This window comes from Myotis myotis, unplaced genomic scaffold (assembly GCF_014108235.1).
Source record: "Myotis myotis isolate mMyoMyo1 unplaced genomic scaffold, mMyoMyo1.p scaffold_m19_p_6, whole genome shotgun sequence".
Taxonomy (NCBI): domain Eukaryota; kingdom Metazoa; phylum Chordata; class Mammalia; order Chiroptera; family Vespertilionidae; genus Myotis; species Myotis myotis.
Genome location: NW_023416368.1, coordinates 56,282,636 through 56,306,484, shown reverse-complemented (window position 1 = coordinate 56,306,484; position 23,849 = coordinate 56,282,636). Strand labels below are relative to the sequence as shown.

General features: G+C 38.3%; 1 protein-coding gene and 1 pseudogene across 7 annotated transcripts in view; one reads left to right on the top strand and one right to left on the bottom strand.

Moving 5' to 3' along the window:
- Positions 1–23,849, top strand: part of LRBA (LPS responsive beige-like anchor protein) — a 559,344-nt gene that overhangs the window by 192,907 nt on the left and 342,588 nt on the right. For all 7 annotated transcript variants that reach the window (XM_036315411.1, XM_036315409.1, XM_036315413.1 and 4 more), the window contains one exon: positions 17,106–17,214. In XM_036315411.1, coding sequence (XP_036171304.1) covers positions 17,106–17,214 — 109 coding nt within the window. The remainder of the gene's footprint in view (positions 1–17,105; positions 17,215–23,849) is intronic.
- On the bottom strand, positions 10,787–10,901 carry LOC118659455 (annotated as a pseudogene).

Below are 23,849 nucleotides of genomic sequence, written 5' to 3'. Positions count from 1 at the left end.
CCTACAACCAAGATTACTCTACCCAGCAAAGCTATCATTTAGAATTGAAGGTCAGATAAAGAGCTTCACAGATAAGAAAAAGCTAAAGGAGTTCATCACCGCCAAACCAGTATTATATGAAATGCTGAAGAGTATTCTTTAAGAAGAGGAAGAAGAAGAAAAAGGTAAAGATAAAAATTATGAACAACAAAGTGACAACAAGTACATATGTATCAACAAGTGAACCTAAAAATCAAGTGAATAAAAAATCAGTCGAACAGAATAAACTGGTGAATATAATAGAATCAGGGGCATAGAAAGGGAGTGGACTGACAATTCTTAGGGGGAAAGGGGTGTGGGGGGTGCGGGAAGAGACTGGACAAAAATCTTACACCTATGGACGAGGACGGGGGGGTGTAAGGGCATGGGGTGGGGTGGGAACTGGGGGGGAAAAGGAACAACTGTAATAATCTGAACAATAAAGATTTATAAAATAGAACAAAAAAATTATCGTCACTGTCATCTCTACTTCGTTGTAAACATGCATGCAGTTGGCCCTGGCCAGTGTGCTAAGTGGTTAGAGTGTTGTCCCGCACACCAAAGGGTCTTGGGTTTGATTACCAGTCAAGGACATGTATCTGGGTTGCAGATTCTATCCCTGGCCCCATTCAGGGTGTGTATGGGAGGCAACCAGTATATGTATCTCTTTCACATTGATGTTTCTGTCTCTCTCCCTGTCCCTCTCAGTCTCCCTCTCTCCCTTCCCTCTCCTTCCCCCTTCCACTCTCTTAAAATAAATAAATAAATAAATAAATAAATAAATAAATAAATAAATGGAAAAAAATACCCTCAGGTGGAGATTAACAACAACAAAAATGTGTGTGTGTATACAAGTAATTGATCTCAAGGAGTCTTATTTTTTTCCAAAAGGCACAAGTTCTTTAAATAGTTTTATGTTATTTAAAGAATATCAAATACTTCCTTTAGAACAGGGGTCCTCTAACGTTTTAAACAGGGGTACAGTTCACTGTCCCTCAGACCGTTGGAGGGCCCGACTGTAGTTTAAAAAAAAACTAGTTGGCTGCTAAGCAACAGGCAGCGGTGGCAAAAACACCTGGCGGGCCGGATAAATGTTTTCAGCGGGCCGCATGTGGCCTGCGGGCCGTACTTTGAGGACCCCTGCTTTAGAACATTCATTGAGGCTGTGGCACCACATTAACAGGAAAGTCACTTATTACCATTGCCTTAACTTTAAATGACACCTGAAGATTCACTATTACAGTAAATAAATTAAAGTGTGGCAGATCAGATTATTATGCATATCAGGCTTCAGGTTATTTGTGTACTTGATTTATTTTACATTGATTGCCTTTTTCTTCACCTTAAAAATGCGTTTAATTGAAAAATGAATTTAATTATACCAATTACAATATAACCGTTGCTTACATTTTAAAAAAGTATGCTTTTATTGATTTGAGATAGAGGAAGGGAGACAGAGAGAGGGATAGAAACATCAATGATGAGTTGGGGGGAACCAGGCATGCAGGGGAGGGCAGTTGGGGGTGACCAGGCCTGCAGGGGAGGGCATTTGGGAGGGACAAGGCCTGCAGGGGAGGGCAGTTGGGAGCAACCCAGCCAGCAGGGGTGACCAGACTGGCAAGGGAGGGTAGTTAGGGGTGACTGGGCCAGCAGGGGAGGGCAGTTGGGCGTGAACAGGCTTGCAGGTGAGGATAGTTAGGGGCGACCAGGAAGGCAAGGGAGGGCAGTTAGGGGCAGTCAGGCTGGCAGGGTAGCAGTTAGGCATCGATCAGGTTGGCAGGCAGAAGCAGTTAGGGGCAATCAGGCAGGCAGGAAGGCAGGCAGGCAGGCAAGCGGTTGGGAGCCAGCAGTCCTGGATTGTGAGAGGGATGTCTGACAGCCTGTTTGGCCCTGATCCCACTGAGATTGGGCCCAAGCGGGCAGTTGGATATCCCTCGAGGGTTCCCAGATTAGAGAGGGTGCAGGCTGGGCTGAGGGACATCCCCTGCCCTCCATACACGAATTTTGTACATTGGGCCTCTAATAGTTTATATATTTAGGTTGTCCTGTTTTTGTTTGTATAGTCTGGAATTCTGAAAAATCTGTGCATATTCTCTGCAAATAAATTTTTTATAGCTTAAACTGTCATGGAATCCAATGGAGTTGCCTGTCTTCTTTTTCTGTAATTTCTTAATTTTTTTCTCAGTCATATTTTATTGGCTAATCAAAGTTTAATATTTTTAAAAAATGCGGAGACAAAGAAACAGGACAAAACTGTCAATGGAGGATATTGAGTTCAGAACCACACTTTTAAGGTCTCTTAAGAACTGTCTAGAAGCCGCTGATAAATGTAGTGAGATCCTCAAGAAATCTAATGAGACCCTTGATGTTATGATAAAGAACCAACTAGAAATTAAGCATACACGGACTGAAATAACGAATACTATACAGACTCCCAACAGCAGACCAGAGGAGCGCAAGAATCAAGGCAAAGATTTAAAATGCGAAGAAGCAAAAAACACCCAACCAGAAAAGCAAAATGAAAAAAGAATCCGAAAATACGAAGATAGTGTAAGGAGCCTCTGGGACAGCTTCAAGCGTACCAACATCAGAATTATAGGGGTGCCAGAAGATGAGAGGGAGCAAGATATTGAAAACCTATTTGAAGAAATAATGACAGAAAACTTCCCCCACCTGGTGAAAGAAATAGACTTACAGGTCCAGGAAGCACAGAGAACCCCAAACAAAAGGAATCCAAAGAGGACCACACCAAGACACATCATAATTAAAATGCCAAGAGCAAAAGACAAAGAGAGAATCTTAAAAGCAGCAAGAGAAAGAAACTCAGTTACCTACAAGGGAATACCCATACGAATGTCAGTTGATTTCTCAGCAGAAACTTTGCAGGCCAGAAGGGAATGGCAAGAAGTATTCAAAGTGATGAATACCAAGAACCTACAACCAAGATTACTTTATCCAGCAAAGCTATCATTCAGAACTGAAGGTCAGATAAAGAGCTTCACAGATAAGGAAAAGCTAAAGGAGTTCATCACCACCAAACCAGGATTATATGAAATGCTGAAAGATATCCTTTAAGAAGAGGAAGAAGAAGAAAAAGGTAAAGATACAAATTATGAACAACAAACATGCATCTATCAACAAGTGAATCTAAGAATCAAGTGAATAAATAATCTGGTGATCATAATAGAATCAGGGACATAGAAAGGGAATGGACTGACTATTCTTGGGGGGGAAAGGGGTGTGGGAGATTCGGGAAGAGACTGGACAAAAATCGTGCACCTATGGATGAGGACAGTGGGTGGGGAGTGAGGGCGGAGGGTGGGGCGGGAACTGGGAGGAGGGGAGTTATGGGTGGAAAAAAAGAGGAACAAATGTAATAATCTGAACAATAAGGATTTAATTTAAAAAAAAATTCAGGAAGGTGGTAGATGTGAAACTAGTTTAAAGGTACAATAGTTGTAAAAAATTTAAGATACAAATTCTCATCTTGAATTTTATACTTTGTTAATCATATAAATAATTATAAAATGACCTATAATTATAGTATTGGATCTAGTTTGCTAAAAATATCTTTTGAGAATATCATATCTTCCTAGGATTTTACTCTTAAATCTGTTATTATGACTCTCCCCACTCCTTGAAAAAGTACAGAAAGGACAGATTATACCACATACTGCTGGTCACATTGCTTTAGTCATCCTCTGGGGATCGTCTGTATCTGCTTATTATAACAATAATTCAGACTTGTATCTGAATATGTAAATAGCCCTCATAAAAGATATAATGTTTCTAGTACTAACGTACTTGTCTGTCTCTTCAATATTCAGCTGCTTAGGTTGCAATACTACTTCCTAAGCTTTTGTTTAGTAGCTCTAACATTTTCCTTCACTCTAAGTATCATAGATTCCTAATACATGTCTGTGGAGTAAGTGAGTAGAGGGAGGAGTAGAAGGGAAAATGAAGAAGTAGAGGGAGGGAGGGAAGCAGGGTAAAACATATATTATTCTGACCCCCTTGGCCATTATCAAGGTTATATTTTGGTAAAAGACAAAGGTATTTGTTGCAATTAGGAAAACAGTGTGGCTAGGATTTAGTCTTAGCTGATCCAACCAAAGATGAAATCTGAATTGAAGTAGAGTATGTGTCTTAGATACTCTGGAGTGTTTCTCAAAGTGCCATGTGCTTTCTGGTTAAATTTTTTCATATTATTTAAAGTAATTTACGGGGAAACTTTAAATCTGATAAGCAGTTGTTTAGATATGAACTATTTTCTTTTTAGTGGAGTAAGAGATCATTGTTTCATAGATTTTTCAGGGTTGGTTTTCATCTCTCTTTATTCTTAATTGATATTTGAAGTTTGTGTGGGTTCTTTAGAAAGAGGTATGTGCCACATTCTTTCTTCTTAAAGATTAAACTACTTAAGTTAATATCTAGTATTTTGGAAAGTTTAATAACTTATCAAAGAGGACTAGAATTTTCTCTTAATGAGGATAAATCTGTTTTTCTTTATTTTTTTTTCATGTGTCTGCCTTTAAACCAGTTATATGGTCAAATTTTCACTTAAAAAAAGAGTTTTTATTAAGTTTTAGAGAGAGAGTAAGGGACAGAGTTGGTGGGAGGGAGAGAAAGAGAAACATTGATGTGAGAGCAAACCATTGATCGGCTGCCTTCTACCCAGGATCAAGCCCACAACTGGGCACATGCCCTGATTGGGAATGAATGAGCAACCTTTCCGTGCATGGGACAACACCCAACCAACTGAGCCGCGTTGGCCAGGGGTACTTTTCACTTTTAACTTTCTATCTTGATCTTAATTTTCTGTGGTTACTTCTTAGGCCTGTTTTGTTCTGTTTGGTGCGAAGCAGTGGTGCTGCACTTACATTGTGCTCTAACTCCCTAAAAATGTTAGGTTTGGATGCAGGATTTCATGTTTAATCTTTCTTAGCAAGGCCAAAGTATAACTTTTGGAAAAAGGTGGTATTTATTGAGCATGCTGTAGAATATGCTTATGTTTGTATAGAAGTTTGATAGACTTACACATTTTTAAATTATATATAAATGGAATCTTTACTGTGTTAAAATGAAAATGATTATAGAAAAAAAGATATTGAATTAGGGGTCAAAGGAAGGAAAGAAAGCTGAACTTTGAGAAGAGTTAAATGAAAACAGAGTTAGTTCACTTCATTCATTCCGAAAACATTTGTACATACCAGCAATCTTTTGAGCTTTGGGAATTTGCAAATGGACAGAATAGATATTCTTACTGATAGAGTTCATTTAAATTTTCATAGACAATGAAGAAGTAAAAAAATTTGTATTATGTCAAAAGGTGATAGTTGTTAGGAGAAAAATGGAGAGAAGTCTGAGAATAGGTTCAATGTTGTAATCCAAGTAAGATGGTCAAGAGGAGTTCTAAAAGGATGAGTTCTATGAAATGATAAGCAAATGCTATTCATAGGGAAGAGACAAAGGTAGTTATAGGAAACTAAAATATACAATGTAAAATTTACCCCTTAGAATGGGTAATAGGTATGCCATAACAGAAATCCTAAGCTGGATTCCAAGTGTGGAGTAAGGAAAGCCATTTCTCTGTGTTTTTTCTTTTCTACATAAGATTATCTCATCTCCTTCTTTATATACACACTAGAGGCCTGGTGCACGAAATTCATGCACGGTTAGAGTCCCTAAGCCTGGCCGGCGATCAGGGCCAAACTGTAGGGCGACCAGTGGGGCGATCGGGGGCCCCTGCTGGCACCCACCTTGACCGGCCTGGGGCCAGTGGGCTGTGGGCAGCTCCTGCATTGAGCGTCTGCCCCCTGGTGGTCAGTGTACATCATAGTGACCAGTCTTTTTGCCATTTGATTGATTTGCATATTAGATTTTTATTATATAGGATCCTTGAGAATAAATTCTTTCATAGGTCTAAGAATTTCATACAGAACATACCAACTTGCAAACTCTCTTCTTCAATTCTAGCCTCACTACTACCATGAGTTGTTTTAAAATACACAACTAAAGGTTATTGTGCAAAATAAGTTTGGAAAAATAGCTTGATGTTGGGCTGTGGAATTTATGTTTAATTTAAATTTTATATTAAATTACTGAGCTCTTATATTTTCAGTAAGAAATAAATTTACGGAGTATTTGCTATTTCCATTGCAATTGTAGTGAAGTGAGTATATAGACTCATTGTGATCTCCCCGATAAAGGAAATTGACTTCCACAAGAAGTAGGTACCACCTGAGGTAGTTCTAAAGTTGAAAATACCTTGATGTAAATTTGTATGCAGCCTGCTAAATAATTGGGAAAAGTTTTTTTTTATTTTTTTATTTTTTTATTTTATTTTTAATTCTTTTGTTGGTCACCAGTCTGAACTTTCTAAGGCTTCAGGCTGGTGTCTTCTATGATGTTAGGTTCTTTGTATCTCTTACTCAAACTTGTTACAGAGAGCTTTACCTCAGAAAGGAGAAATGTACCAATTTAAGGATTTTTGGGATATTGAATTTTTCAATATGCGTGTGTATGTTGGGGGAGGGAGGCAAAGAGATGTGAAGCAAGTATGCAGTTGCATGGAGAGTTAGGTAGTAATTCTGCAGAACAAGAATAAAGACTATATTAATAAATGGAGATATTGTCTGAGAGGCAAGGTTTTAGTAGTTGTCATATTATTGAAGGAAGACTTCATAAACTTTTTTTCCCCCTCTCTGATTTGGTCTGTAATTAATGATAAAGAAATTACAATTTTATAAGGATTGGCAATTCAGGAATAGTGTTTCCATATTCTGAGTTGTTAGGGTGCAGAAAAGTGGTAACTTTCTTTTCCCATCAGTAGTGAAGATGTTTAGTAGAGAAAATCTGACAGTTGCTGCTAATGGGGGTCACAGAAAGCCCAGGAAACAGAGCAGTAATATTGGAAAGCTCTTGGTGAAAATATGTGTATGTGCTTATCCAAGGTCTAGACTAGTATAATCAGATGTGGACAATGGGCTGTAATGTAGTTATGGGAGATAGTTGTCATCATTACTGTTATTTATTGAACCTCTAGTGTGAATCTTTTCTAGTTGGTCACTTGATAGGGCTGTTTGTTTCCTAAGGCTGACACAAGCATTTTTTTCCCCCTCCTAGCACTGTAGGTATAAATTATACATAATTTTTCTGCTTAATATTAAAATATAAGCATCAATTTGTGCCCTGCATTTAGAGACATAATTTATTATAGAATAACCCAATATTTTGAGACTGCTTATTATACTTAAAACTTTAGTCTAATTTATCTTTAATTTTTTGAAAGAATAGTTTTCACCACTATTTCATAAATTACAATGACTAAATACGTATGATTTGTGTATTTAGGAAAATATACATATAGATGGAAAAATTAAACTCTTTGAAAAGCAAAATAATTCATTTACATATATCACCTCAGTTTTATATTTTTCATAATGAAAAGAAAATTCATATTTGTGTATGTTAAAATAAATGTGAGCTGTGTAGCCAGGGACTTCTGAAATACTGGATTTAAAAGCATTTTGTAAATTATGAAGAAAAAAATGTATATGCTTTCTTCTTTGGAAGTAATATTAAATACTTTATATATACCCTAATCCAATTTTATAATATTCTTTTAGATAAGATTGGATAGTAATATTTTGTATTATGCAGTGAAAATGTTTCAGACTTAAATTTCTGATACAGTTATGTTTGACCTGGAAGCTCTAGTTTTGCTTTCATTTACTTAGATAAATTTAGAGACTATTTACTTTCAAGCATTGTCACAAGCCATCCATTTATCAAATAACAATTGCCCAACTGATGTTGCTCAGTGGTTGAGCATTGATTGATGAATGTCACTGGTTAGATTCCCAGTCAGGGCACATACCTGGGTTTTGGGCTTGATCAGTAGGGGGTGTGCAGGAGGCAGCCAATCGGTGTTTCTCTCTCATGTATATCTCTATCTCTCTGTCCTTTTCAGTCTTTAAAATCAATAAAAACATATTTTTTAAAAAAAGATTCTACCTAAACAGTACATCTTAGTTGCTATGGTGGATTAAAAAAGGGCAAATGAGCAAAATATGTCTTTCTTTAATTAGTTGTGGTCTGATAGGGAAAATAGAGAAATATAAATAGCAATTGAATAGAATTTCTTTAACACTGTATAAACAAGTATAATATATGGTGTGTACACAATAAGCATAGGTAAAGATTGGCATAAAATAAGATCTTTGTAGTATAGAACTGCAGAATATGCATTAGAGAGAAAGAAGATGGAATTTGATCCTAAGGAAATTAAAATTCTGGCTGTAAAGAAACAACAAAAGAATAGATTGGGAGTGGTTTTGGCACTCGCTTTCTAGCATTCATTTCAAACCTATTTATTGGTTGTATTCTTGTACCAGGTACTGCTCTGGGTGCGAATAAGGAGAGGACAAGTAATAAGTTAATGAACACATAAGATGATTTAGATAGTAATTCATGTTTAGAAGAAATCAGCAGGATGACATGATAGTGAAGAGGGGAAAGCTTATAGAATGTTCACAGAAGATTTGTGAATAGATAATTTATTTGAATGAAGAGAAGTTGCTAATCAGTTTGAGATAGGTCACGTTTTAAGGGGAGGAAATAGCAAGAATAAAGTCCTTGAGTAGGGAATGATGTTGGTATATTATTGAAACAAATAAAAGGCCAGAGTGGCTGGAGCAAAATGAGTATGGGAGAGAGTGAGGCTTCCAGAAATGTCAGAAGTATTGGGGTTTCAGATCACATAGGGCCTTGTAAGCTGTGGTAAGAAATTTGGATTTAATCTTATGTGGTATGAGTACATTGCAGTCTGAAGCAGAGGAGTGGGATTATATGATTTATGTTTTTTATTTTTTTTATTGTGGCATTTAACTTTATTTTTAATTATTTTTAACTGTGGTAAAATATACAACGTAAAATTTACCCCTTAAGTGTTTGTGTTTTTTTTAATCCTCACCCAAGGATATTTTCTCCATTGATTTTTCAGACAGAGTGAAAGGGAGGGAGGGAAGAGAGAAAAACATCAATGAGGGAGAGAAAAACATTGAAGAGAGAGACACATCGATTGATTGCCTCCCACACACGCCCCTCTGGCCGAGGTACTGGCCCTTGACTGAGAATCAAACCTGAGACCCTTCTGTCCATGGGCTGACATTCTAACCACTGAGCAATCTGCCAGGGCCCCCTTAACCTTTTGAATGTATAGAGTTCAGTGGCATTAAATATATTCCCATTGTTTTGTATCATTATCACCATCCATCTCCAGAACTCATTTCATCTTGAAAAACTAAAACTCTGAAGCCATTAAATAATTACCCATTCTTCCCTGCCCCCTCCCAGCCCCTGGCAATCACCATTATACTGTCTGTCCCTATGAATTTGACTATTCCAGTTACTTAATATTAGTAGAATCATGCAGTATTTGCCCTTTGGTACCTGGCTTTTTTTTTACTTAGTGTCACATGTTCAAGTTTCATCTATATTGTAGCACATGTCAGAATTTCCCTATTTTGAAGGCTGAATAATATTCTATTGTAGTATGTATATATCGTATTTTATTTATCCATTTATACATCACTGGACATTGGGTTGCTTTCACCTTTTTTTTTTTTTTTTTGTTAAATATACTTTATTGATTTTTTACAGAGAGGAAGGGAGAGAGATAGAGAGTTAGAAACATCGATGAGAGAGAAACATCGATCAGCTGCCTCCTGCACATCTCCAACTGGGGATGTGCCCGCAACCAAGGTACATGCCCTTGACCGGAATCGAACCTGGGACCCTTCAGTCCGCAGGCCGACGCTCTATCCACTGAGCCAAACCGGTTTCGGCTGCTTTCACCTTTTGGTTATTGTAATTATTGTGCTGCTAGTCTCTGCTTTCTGTTCTTTGGCTGTATACCCAGAAGTAGACTTGCTTGATCATATGATCTACATATCATCAATCTATGGATTATATTTTAATTTTTTGGGGAACCCCTGACCTGCTTTCCCTAACATTTGCACAGTTTTACACTCTTACCAATAGTGCATAAGGGTTTCAATTTCTCCATATTCTTGCCAACACTAATTTTATGTTTTTATGTGTGTGTGTTTTTAAAAATTCTCACCCAAGAATATTCTTTTATTGATTTTATATAGAGAGTAAGGGGGAGAGAGAGAGAGAAACATTGATCAGTTGCCTGCCGTGTTCGCCCCCACTGGAAATCGAACCTGCAACCTGGGTATGTGCCTTGACTGAGAATTGACCTTGTGTTTATTGGCCATTTGTATACCTTATTTAAAAAATATCTGTTCAGTACTTTGCTCAGTTTTGAATCAGGATGTTTATTTTGTTGTTGAGTTGTAGGAGATCTTTGTATGCACTGGATATTAACCCCTTATCATGTATATGGTTTGCAAATACTTTCTCCCATTCCATGGAATACCTTTTTACTCTGTTAATTATATACTTTGATGCACAGAAGTTTTATATGTAGTCCAATTTGTCTTTTTTTCATTTTTGCCTGTGATCTGGATGTCATATCCAAGAATCATTGCCAAATCAAAGGTTATGAAGCTTTCCTCCTATGTTTTCTTGTAAGAGTTTGTTATAGGTATTAAATTTAGATCTTTAAATCATTTGAGTTAATTTTTCTACTCAAGGGTTCAACTTTATTCTTTTGCATGTGGATATCCAGTTTTCCCCACTGCATGACTTAATGTTTTTATTTTTATTTTGTATATTTTTTATTGTTTTTTTTTTTTTTTTGAACTGTCTTTTCCTGAAATGTTGCAGATTGGGTACAGCAAACAGAACGGCGACAGTCAAGGAATACTGTCCCTCTGGGCTCCTTTTTGACCGCAGCAGCTACGTGGATGACTTAATGTTTTTAAATAAATGAATTTTGTAGTAGAGTCAGTATATGGGGAAGAATGGGTAGAGAAAAATCAATGAAGATACTACTGAAATATATCAGGCAGGAGATGACGATATCTTAGACTTGTGTGATAATTATGGTGATGGAGATAAGTAGAGAGGTAGGTGATATATTTAAGAGGTAAAGCAGTAGAACTTGCCTTCATGAATTGCATTTGGAGGTAAAGGAAAGATAAATCAAGGATTAATCATAGGGTTAATTTAAGTGGATTTAATTGCTATTTAAAGAAGTGAGAAAAAGTTGCCGAAACCGGTTTGGCTCAGTGGATAGAGCGTCGGCCTGCGGACTGAAAGGTCCCAGGTTCGATTCCGGTCAAGGGCATGTACCTGGGTTGCGGGCACATCCCCAGTAGGAGATGTGCAGGAGGCAGCTGATCGATGTTTCTCTCTCATCGATGTTTCTAGCTCTCTATCTCTCTCCCTTCCTCTCTGTAAAAAATCAATAAAAATATATTTAAAAAAAAAATAAATAAAAAAATAAAGAAGTGAGAAAAAGTGAGATTGGTATAGGGGAAGAGATTTTATTGAGAGTAGGTAGATAGGATCAAGCATTCTATTTGGAAATACTAAATTTCAAATGCCCAGTGGGTATCCAAGTGATAAATTTAGTTGGACATTGGCTGTGTGAATTGAAAGTGCAGGGAACCAAGAATAGGGTTAGGTATATAGGAATCAACAGCAATAGGTTAGATTTAATGGTCATGGAATGGATTATATAATTTAGTTAGAGGAAACGGCACAGAATTGATCTCTGGGATGCCTCAACATTTGGAGGTAATTCAGAAAAGGAGGTAGCAGGAAAGGAGCAGTAAAGCAGCTACTAAGTCAGAGGACAACCAGGAAAGTTCTATTTCATGTTAAAATAAGAGAAGAGAATGAAATGTTTTAAGAATGTATGGTACTTATCACAGTTAACCTACAATTTGCATGTGGTCCTAACTTCTTATATTAGACTAGAGGCCCGGTGCACAAGATACATGCACTGGGAGGGGGGGTGGTCCCTCAGCCTGGCCTGTGCTCTCTCACAGTCCAGGGCTCTTTCAATCTGGGACCCCTCGCTCCTACCACCTGCATGCTGTAGAGGTGGGAGAGGCTCCCGCCACTGCCACTGTGCTCGCCAGCTGTGAGCCCAGCTTCTGGCTGAGTGGCACACCCCGTGTGGGAGTGCACTGACCATCAGGGGGCATCTCCTGCGTTGAGCGTCTGCCCTCTGATGGTAAGTGTGCATCATAGCAACTGGTCATTCCGCAGTTAAGTCGATTTGCATAGTAGCCTTTTATTATATAGGATTGCAAACTCCCTATGGATAGCATTCTTATATTAGATTGTAAACTCCCTTTGGATAGTTTTGTACATCTTTATTTTTCTCACATATAGTAGTCTAAAATTGCTTGGCATAAGCTAGTGTTAAAAAAGCACTGCTGGACCCCCAGCAATGATCAGGCACTGTTCTATGGTCTGGAGATATAAGGATAAATTATACTAGGTTGGTGCAATCTGGAATGGAAGACAGATTTGTAAATACATAATTGAAATGGTGTCATACAGAATAATACAACGTAATAACTACCACAGAAAAGGCATATGCCCCTTGGTAGGGGATTAGTTCGGTGGAGGGAAACAGATGTAGGATCTGAAAAGGTTTTATTTAGTTGACTTTTGAGTTTTGCTTTGAAGGGTGAATAAGATAGGCAAGATGGAATTAGAAGTGAGGTCATTCCTGGCTGAGAGACTAGTAAGAACAGATGCAAAGAGGTGCAAAAGTACAGTGTGCAATGTCTGAGAAATCAGTCTTAGAGTAAAAAAGGAGCAGCAAATATGAGCCTGGTTTCTAAGCTGTGCAAAATTGTTAACTCTCCATTGTGTAAATGTGTCACAGCTTTTTTACCCACTCATCTACTGATGGACACTGGACTGCTTCCAGATCTTGGCTATTGTAAATAATGCTGCAGTGAACATAGGCGTGTATGTTAGTCTTTTGGGTTTCTTTGGATGTATTCTTCTGTAGATCATTGGAAGGTAGTTAAAAATTTTTAAAAGTATGCAGTGATAATAAAATTTTTCATTTTAGAAAAATGATCCTGTGGAGCATTGGCTGGACTAATAAGACTATTGGAAAGAAGCTTGATTGGCGACTATTGTATTAATTGAAGACATGATACTGAGTGCCTGCAGGGTACTGGAAAATATTACAGAAACAGCTTTTAGAGTTATTGCAGAGATAGAATACACAGTAGTTTATTGGATGCCAAAGATGGAAGAGTCAGATATGACTCATTTCTAGCTTCAGTAACTGGAATCATTAGCAATGATTTTAGTAGTCAGAGTTGGGATGGAAAAAATGAATGATCTCTGAATAAGGGACTAGTTTAATAAATTATGGTACATTTCATCCACAGAAATCCTCTGTATAATAATGGTGCACCATTAATTAAAATGAACAGGTTTGCATAGTATGACTCTTTCATAGTATACATCACCACGAAGGTTGCAGCTTAAAACAACACACATTTATTATCTTACAAGGTCTGTGTGTAAGGTGTCTGGGTGCAGCTCAACTGGATCTTCTCTTTAGAGTTTTACAGTCCTCTTTTAAACTCATGTGGTTATTGGCATAATTCAGTTTCTTTCACTTGTAGAGCTGAGGTCCCATTTTCTTGTTGGCTATCATCAGGGTTCGATCTCAGCTCCTAGAGGCTGCCCTAGCTTCTGGTCACATGGTGGCTTACTTTTCAAGGCTGCCAGAAGACTCTTCAGTCTGCTAAGGCAGAGCCTTATAATGGAGCATATCATAGGAGTGACTATCCCATCACCTTTGCTGTACAAAGTAACTTGTTCCTAGAAGCATGCCCATATTCTGCCCGGGTTAAACTCAATAGGTCACCTTACAGTGTGTTCACCACAGAACTTATTTTAGAGTTTAAAGCTGGAAAGGGCCTCATCATATTTTCTTTCTTCCCAATTCCACTGTAAGGAAAGCTCATCTCTAGTGCTTAGCCTGGTCTTTATAGTAGCATAGCAGTGGTGACAGATATTCAAAAGACAGAGGGAAATGTGGAGAGAGATGTTATAAGGTCAGAGTAAGTACTCAGAAGACTTTTTCAGTCATATTGTGGATGAAATGATTAAGGCTTGCTGTTTAGGACATTTGCTGTGAAATAGAGAGCATAAATTAAATCTGGAAATACTGGCAATATTCGCTCATTGATGAGGAGCCTGGAGGAAGATGGTAGAGAAGAGGGAAGAGACTAGAGCAGCGGTTCTCAACCTGTGGGTCGCGACCCCTTTGGCGGTCGAACGACCCTTTAACAAGGGTCGCCTAAGACCATCCTGCGTATCAGATATTTACGATTCATAACAGTAGCAACATTACAGTTATGAAGTAGCAACAATAATTTTATGGTTGGGTCACAACATGAGGAACTGTATTTAAAGGGCCGGAAGGTTGAGAACTACTGGACTAGAGTAACTTTGAGGTTGCTTGTTTGGCGACTGGGAAAATGGTATGTCATTGACTAATCAATTAATGTTTGAGTGCTGTGAGGCAATACATTGATGTTAAATTCACGATGCGGTTTTTGGTCTCTAGAGAGAAACTCAGAAGCACAAACAGTATTTCACATTGGCACTCTTAAAAGCCCTTGCCATCTCCATCTGTAGAGTCTTAGGAAGTTATTCATTAGCAGTTTTTAAACTGCACTAGGGATTGCTTTTATCTGTAATGCCTGAATGTGTACTGTTTATTAGCACTTGAAAGAATACCCTACTTACCTTACATTAACTTCTGAAGTGGCTAGGAGACAGTTGGGGAAGTTGGGGGCCATTGTAGAATTTCTTAGCACAAAGCGCCACTTTTTAAATATTTTTTTCTGTTAATTTTTTAATAGTTTACTTCTTCTGTGTCAGAGAACATATTTTGTATAATTTCCTTTGAAAATCATTACAGATTTCTTTGTTATCTCACATTTGCTCTTTTCCTATATCTTCCATATTTACCTGAAAAGGTTTATTTTTCACCTAGTGGATGTAGTGGATGTATGTTTATTTTATATATATATATATATATATATATATATATATATATATATATGATCAAGTTTGTGATCATATTGTTAAAAATATTCTGTGGCTTTATATCTTTTACACCTAGTTATAAGCCATATTCTTAGGAACATAAAGTGTAGAATCTCAAAATTCTGAATTTCTATGTCTCTGGTTCATTTATCTTATCATTTGAAGTGCTTATCTCCTGATTTTGCTTCTTAAAGCCATTTTCCCCTAATAAAGGCACAATAGGTTCCTTTTTTATCCATGGTTTTGCTTTCCATGGTTTCAGTTATCCATGGTCAACCATGGTCCAAAAATTTCAAATGGACAATTCCAGATATACACAATTCATAAGTTTTAAATTTTGTGTCATTCTGAGTAGAGTGATGATTTCTCGCACTGCCCTGCTTTGTCCCACCCTTTGTGAATTATTTCTTTGTCCAGTGCAATGTCAACCAAAGGTTGTCATCACCAATTCAATGCCAACAGGTGTTCCCCATTTGGGCTGCAGTGAAGGGGAGAGACTTTATTCAGTGCCAACAGCTCAACTGTGAAACAGCTAGGCTGTGGAACATCTCAACTGTGATTTCAGCACAGCTGTGGAACAGAATGGCAGTGAGATAGCTCAATACTGAGAGAGTTCAATTATGATACAGCATGGCTGTGGAACAGCTTGGGTGAGGCGGCTCTGGTGTCACAGCTGTGCTCTCACAGTACAGTTCTGTTGCAGCTCCAGTGTTACAGCTCCAGCTCAGGTGTTACAGCCTCCAGCTCAGGTGTTACAGCCTCCAGCTCAGGTGTTATGGCTCCAGCTGGGTTATTACAGCTCCTTGACACCAGACGGCTATTGTGTTGGTTATTGTCATTTTTTTTATTTGACAATCTAAGGGGAATAAAGGTCAGTGCCCCTGAACTAGTCAGGTGTTGCATGTTTTAAAAATTCTTGTGGCACACTGGCTGAAAATGGCTGATTTAGTGTGAAGTAATATTACTTCACTGGGTATGAAGTCAGAGAAGACAGGAAATACTTTTTCATTCCCAATAACAGTGAAATATGTTGTGTATGTGTATACATATATTTAATTGATAATATTCATCTTTTATTTATTTACTTTTCTTTATTGTTTAAAGTATTACATATAGTATTACATATGTCTCCTTTTTCCTCCATTGACTTCTCCCTGGCCACCCCGACCCCCGCATATGCCCTAATCCCCTAGTGTCTGTGTCCATTGGTTATGCTTATATGCATGCATACAAGTCCTTTGGTTGATCTCTTAACCCCTCACCCTCTCCCCTGCCTTCCTTCTGAAGTTTGATTGTCGGTAAATGTTTCCCTCTACGTCTCGCGTGGTTCAGGGTTTAGGGCCTGGAAGAGGAGCCACACACAAATGAAAGAGAAAAGACAGGAGATAATTTAGAAATATTGGGGGACCAGGCGAGTAAGTCCAACTCAGGAGGAAGGACTTCCACTGGTGCTCAGGCTGCACCAACCTTTTATAGTCAGAGGTAAACCAGGTAGTGGTTACCATAGTTACACAGTTCTTGTGAGTTTCACTTGTTTTGACCATAGTTACACTTCCTGCACTTCCCTCAGCCCATTAGCTTCCCAGATAAGATCTGGGGAGTGTTATAAGGTCAAGCCTAATTATGCTAAGAGGACTGAGCCCTCTAAGCTGGGACTTGTTTGTGAATTTGCCAACAGGTTAGTCTGAGGCTTAACCCTATATCAGTTTCCCACATTTGATGGTCTGTTCGATGCTTCTCTGTCTCTGGATCTATTTATGTTCATCAGTTTATGTTGTTTATTATTTTCCACAAATGAGTGAGATCATGTGATATTTATCTTTTTCTGACTGGCTTATCTTGCTTAGCATAATGCTCTCCATATCCATCCATGCTGTTGCGAATGGTAAGAGTCATTTCTGTTTTACAGCAGCATAGTATTCCATTCTGTACTAGTAGATGTACTGCAATTTTTTAATCCACTCATCTGCTGACGGGCACTTAGGCTGTTTCCAAATCTTAGCTATTGTAAATTGTGCTGCCATGAACATAGGGGTGCATAAGTCCTCTCTGATTGGTGAATATTCACATTTTTATAGGTTGCTGAGCCAAACAATGAAGGATCATCTAGTAAGAGTTGCAAATGAAGCTGAATTTATCCTGAGCAGGCAGCGAGCAGAGGATATTCACAGACATGCGGAATTTGAGGTAGGTTCCACATATGTTTGGTGTGAGGAAGTTGCCAATGCATAGGTAAAATGGCAGGGTTGTGTAAGCAAACATGTCACCAAAAAATTAAGACTTACTTTGTGAGAGAATCACGGAGGTTAACAGAGAGATAGTGCAAGTCTCTAGCCCTCTGGTCTCAACTCAAATTCATCTACAAGTTAATTTGCAGCAGCTTCTGTGTTTGGGTGAGCTGGGTATTGAATGTGGTAGTTTTAAAATAAAATAAATTAGTGAAGGGTCTTTGTCCTCTCTGAGCAAGACAGAACTACTTAACTGGAAAGGAAAACCCCTACGGAAGAGATAAGATCTATGTTTCTAGAGAGAAGCTGAACATGGGCATGGAGTTTCTTTACCCTTGTGGTTTGAGAGCTCGCTAACCTTTGGAGCAGAGGAAATGAGGGAGCATATAGCTTTCTTCTGGGATCCTCACTGAAGGACCAAGTGACAATCTATCCAATGACTTCTGCATATTCAGTAGTTACACCTGAACATGTGTAACAGGTGTTAATTCATAGAGGAAATTAATGGTATTGTAGCTATATAAATTAGCAAATTTGACACCTAAGGTGAACTAGAAAAATTTGGTAAAAATATTTGCTAATTATTGGAAAAAAGTTAAAAGCACCCTCTGGGTTCTTTCTAACATGTCATAAACAGATAATTCAAATGTTGCTGATATTTTTCTGGTACATTAAAGAAGATGAAAACCTCCACAGTGCATTTTATACAACCTGAAAAAGTTATTGGAACAATAAAACTCCAAAAGATAAATGTTATTTAAGAATATGGGTACAAAATTCTAACTAAAAGTTTAACCAACATACTCCACAATGAAATAAAATAATTATATACTAATTATAAGTATATACTAAGAATTATATACTTAGATTTTATTCATGGAATTCAAAGATGGTTTAATATTAAGATACCTACTTCTTAAGTAAATTATATCTAAACAAATTAAAATAGAAAAATTATGTCAAGATACCAGTACATGCAGAAAAAAAGCACATGTTAGATTTTAGCTGTCAGTCCTATAAGACTTTTGGGAACAAAAAGTATACAAGTGAATTCAGTACCCCATCCCCTTGTTTATTAGTCAGAGTTTCTTAGTATCCAGGTTCCTTCTTTTGACTCAATTCTTTTTCTTTTCTTTTTTTAATGTACACGAGGCTCATGTGTGCTGTAAACTTAAACTTCTTTTATGTTTAAGAATATTTCCCTGCTGTCTTTATATTGGAGTAACATTCTGATGGATTTAAAATTCTTGGCTAACACTTGAATTCCTTTAGAACTTTATAGACATTGCTTTGCTTTCTTCTGGCTTTGAATGCTGCTTTCAGAGAAGTTTGAAGCTGGTCTGATATTTTTCTCAGTTGATGATTTGCTTTTTTCCTGTTTCAGATTTCTTTATTTGCTCATGAAGTTCAATTTCAACAGCAGTATGACTCAGTAATAAACAGTCATAAAATTTTCCTGGATCATAGTCTTTAGTTATACTGTAAATTCAGTTCTTGGAAATTGTTTTAAATTAAAATTTGAAAATTCTCATTTTATTTTATTTTTCTTTACTTAGCTATACATTCATTAATCTATATCACATGTCTGTTTTTCATATCTCTCTTAGAGTTACTTCTTAATTGCTTTATTTTCTCTGATCTCTCACCATCAGTAACTAAGTTTTTAGTGTTTTATTTTGTACTTGATGTTTGTAATTTATTTATCTATAATGCTTATGTTTTGTTCTTCATTTGATAATTCAGGTCTTCAACATCTCTTTTCACCTTAGCTATTTTGATATTTTTATGTGTGTGTTTTTTTAGTTATATTATCATTATATTGATCATTACAAGGAAATAATCATGAGGAATTTCCTTTATATTTTGTTATATATTCTGTTGAGATTCTTTGTCTTTTGTATAGAATCTCCCAGTTTTATTTGAAGAAATTACTATTCAGATTGTTTTTTATTGATTCATTGGTTGGTGATATACATGCTTAGAATGTACTTGCCTGGATTTTCTATTGGCTTAGTCAAACAGAATATTTCAGTGACTTCTTCCCTTCTCCCCATTGTGAGCTACAGTCTGAATTTTGCTATTTTTTTTTCTTTTTTTTGGCCAATATTATATAGACTATCACGAAGAGAATGAGAGACATCTTTGAGATGGTTGAGGAAACTTCCCAGCTCATCTAAGTTTTGCTTTCTCTTTAAGATTTTGTTAAGTATTTGTTAAGTTCATTTCATCTTATTAGAAGCTATGGACAATTCTTATCAGGGCAAAATGTGCTTAGGCTTTGAATCATGATGTCATTTCAGAGAATAGTCTGGTGTCTGCTTCTGTCCTGGGAAGTCAGCCCTGATTTTCACTTCCGTGCTTCACTATGTTTGGCACTGTAGTTTTTCCAGTATCTTCAATGAGAAGAAACGGAGATAATGATACCTCCTAGTCCAGTGATGGTGAACCTATGACACGCGTGTCAGAGGTGACACGCGAACTCATTTTTTTGGTTGATTTTTCTTTGTTAAATGGCATTTAAATATATAAAATAAATATCAAAAATATAAATCTTTGTTTTACTATGGTTGCAAATATCAAAAAATTTCTATATGTGACATGGCACCAGAGTTAAGTTAGGGTTTTTCAAAATGCTGACATGCCGAGCTCAAAAGGTTCGCCATCACTGTCCTAGTCAGTTTGTTTCTCTCCCTTTATATGAAGCATTAAGAAAAATTCTCAGAATTTTGTCAACTCACCATGTTGCTTCGGGCATATGCTTAAGAACTGAGCTTTGTTGTACCTTTAGTTCTAGTCCCAGTATGTTTATTTTCCCCATGGCAACCAATTATTTAATGATCCATGCTGTTTGTTAATTTTGTTGTTGTTGTTGTTTGGTTAATTTTGTTTAATTCTTTGTTGTTCAAAAGGATTTTATTTGCTAATGTTTTAGGATTTGAAAGAAGAAAAAACAATTTAGTTGCCTTGTTAGCCCTCCAACCTAACCTGGAACATATCTTTCTAATTTATTATGAAGAAGTTACTTTGTAACTTGGGGGGTGAGATTATAGTTCACTCTTTTTCTTTGATTTTTCGTGATCATGGAGGTGATTTATGTGGTCTTGTGTGTATAAATGAGAGAAAACGAGGAAGGAGATAATGTGGAATTGAAAGAAGGAAAAATAAAAGAAAAGAGGAAAAATACTTCTAAAACACTGTGTTATGCAAGAGTTAAACTGACTTGAACCAACCAGTATACGTATTTATATATACATATATGTTTTAACTAATTTAATCCTTGCCACAAACCTCTGAAGTAGTGCTGTTATTGCCTCTCATTTTATAAATTAAAAAAAAGCATAAGGAGGATATAGTCCAGAGTTACAGCTAGAATTCAGATCTATGCAATTTATCTCTTAATCTCTAATCTATGCTTTTGATTCACATTCATTAGATTTCTATAGAATGTGTGATAGGATTTATTGTTGGCATACACAGCAGCTTTATTTTTAACTATATAATTTTATGCTTTATCTAGTAGAGTTTTTTATTTTTAATTTTTACCTTTGTTTTGTAATATTGTAATATTATAAAGTGCTAAAGGCCTGGTGCATGAAATTCGTACATGGGTAGGGTCCCTAGACCTGTCCGGCGATCAGGGCCATTCTTTGTGCCAACCATCAGAGTAATTGGGACCTCCACTTGTACCCACATTGGCCTGGTACTGCCCACTTGCTGTCCCTGCCCTTACCACCATCGCCAGTCCCCTCCCTCTGTGGGACAACTGGCAGAATGACCAGGGGTCTCCTGCTAGCATCCACCTTGGCTGGCCTAGCACCGCCCGCTTGCCAGCCTCACTGCTGCCCCCGCCCCATCGCCACTGCCACTGGTCGGGGCCTGCGGGCTCTGGGCACCAACAGTGTTGAGCATCTGCCCCCTGGTGGTCAGTGCGCATCATAGCAACCGATCATTCTGCTGGTCATTCTGCCATTTGGTTGATTTGCATATTAGGGTTTTATATAGATTAATGATAACAACATCCTGTATAATAAAAGAGCAATATGCAAATTGACCCTAACAGCAGAATGACTGGGAATGACTGGTCACTATGACACACACTGACCACCAGGGGGCAGATGCTCAATGCAGGAGCTGCCCCTGGGTGATCAGTGCGCTCCCACACGGGGGAGCTCTGCTCAGTCACAAGCCAGGCTGATGGCTGCCAGTACAGCAGTGGTGTTGGGAGCCTCTCCCGCCTTCTCAGCAGCACTAAGGATGTCTGAGTGCAGCTTAAGCCTGCTCCCCTCTGGCAAGTGGACACCCCCCGAGGGCTCCTGGACTGCCAGCGGGATGTCTGACTGCCAGTTTAGGCCTATGCCAGCAGGTAGATATCGCCCGATGGATCCCAGACTGCAAGAGCGCACAGGCTGGGCTGAAGGACCCCCCTAAGTGCACAAATTTTTGTGCATCAGGCCTCTAGTCTATATACATATATAAAAAGCCAGCGACAGGAACCCTGTAATGACCGGTCACTCTGACGCCTAATGCAGCCAGCGAACTGGTCCGATTGTGGGTGGGGTCAGTGGCCAACCTCCCACGGCCCCTCCCCCCACTCGGCCCCACCCCAGATCAGCCCCCTAATGCCGATTAGGGGTGTGGCCGGCTGGCCAATCGCCTGTGTCCTATCCGCCTGACCAGCGCTGCTCCTGATGGGCCCCTACCACCCAGATGGCCCGTGACCCCCACCCAGCCAGCTCTGCTCCAATCGGCCCCCTGGAACTCCGATGAGGAGGAGTTCCCGCTGGCCAACGGCCCGTGGCCCCTTCCCCTGGCTGGCCCTGTCCCCGATTGCCCCCCCCCCCACACACACACCATTCGGGATTGGCCAGCCAACCACCCATGGCCTCTCCCCCACCTGCTGGTCCTCAATCGGCTCCCCCCTCCCCATTCAGGGGCGGGGCCAGCCTGCCTAGCACCCACAGCCCTTCCCCATGTCGGCCCCACCCTCAATCAGCCCCCACCACCCCGATCGTTTCATGGCCTCTCCCTCCAGCCAGCTCCACCCCAAATTGCCCCCCCACTGCAATCAGAGGCAAGGCTGGTGGCTATGGCCCCTCCCCCCAGCTGTCCCCCCCCAATCAGCCCTCCCCACACTGATCAGGGGCGGGGCCTACTAGCCAATTGCTCATGGCCTTTCCCCCCCGGCCGGCAGGCCCTGATTGGACCCCGATTGGGGCCAACCTCCCACTCTCTCCTCCTCCCGATCTGCCCTGATTAGGTCGGGCTGGCAGGACCCCACCCATACATGAGTTCGTGCACTGGGCCTCTAGTATTTAAATAAAATCCAGGTTTTTTCAAATAATGTTATTGTTACCTTAATTTTTAGTGGAGAAAATAGATTTGTTGAAATATGGCACTTGAAAGTCTCTTTTAAGAGAGCAAGCATATTTTTTTAATTCTTACGAGGCTTATTTTCACAGAAAAAGAATTTGCTTTATTTATGCCACAAAACCCAATTGATTGAGGCATGTTCATGTTTAATATATTTCTAACTATATTGCTCTTAAGTCTTAAATAATACTCTACAAGATGAAGCATATTTTTTCCTAGCCAGCTTGTATCCTAAAGGTTATCTATATTCAGCCTTGAATTTATGCTGTCCATTCTTTAATAATATATCTGAACTTTATCTCCTACTAGCTACTTCCTCCTGCAAAGAAGAGATGTTGTCATGTATTTAATATACCATTTGTGGTTGCAAAGTAGCTGACTTGTTTCATTTATTATCAAGGGACTGATGACAGTGTAGATCTGAAATGCTCATCTTCTTAGCTCATTGCATGATTATCTTTGGAGTGGGACATTCTTGATATCTTCAGCTTTTGATTTATGTAGAGGTTCTTGAATGTCATGACATCATTGATTAGGTGTACATCTTAACATTATTTTTTAATCTTAGAGCTATAAACAGAATGTTTATTAAAACACTGTATGTATAAAACATTGGACACTGGGATCTAACCTGCAACCTATGCATATGCCCTAACTGGAATTCAACAGGTAGCCTTTCAGTGCACAGGACAATGCCCAACCAACTGACCCCCACTGGCTAAGGCTACCCCATAGTTTTTTTGAAATACACATGCACTCATTTACTTGTTCATTGATAGTACCCACTCACGAACTTAGAATTATAAGGATGTTTTAATAAAAATCTAACATTAAAATAATATATTGTGACCAAATTGCCATTCATGCAAGTTTTTTGAAAACATGATTTGTGGTAGCTGTGTTATTTCTCAATATAAACATGAAACAATTTTACCATTCTTTATTTTTAGATAACTTAAATTCTGTATATTTTACTCTTACAAATAAAGGTTTAAGGAATATCAATTTTCATAAATCTTTATTTGAATTTCTGACTTTTTAGGTGAGCTATTCATATAAGTGAAAATTTGGGACTAGAGTATGAGCTCTTTTGAGTATCTTAATACACAAAATTTCTTTTTAAACCTTTTCATATCATACTCTTTTCACATTCACTGCGCTATTACTATAATTAGATGCTTTTCAATTTGATAAATATAGCATACATTACTTCTACTGCTAGTG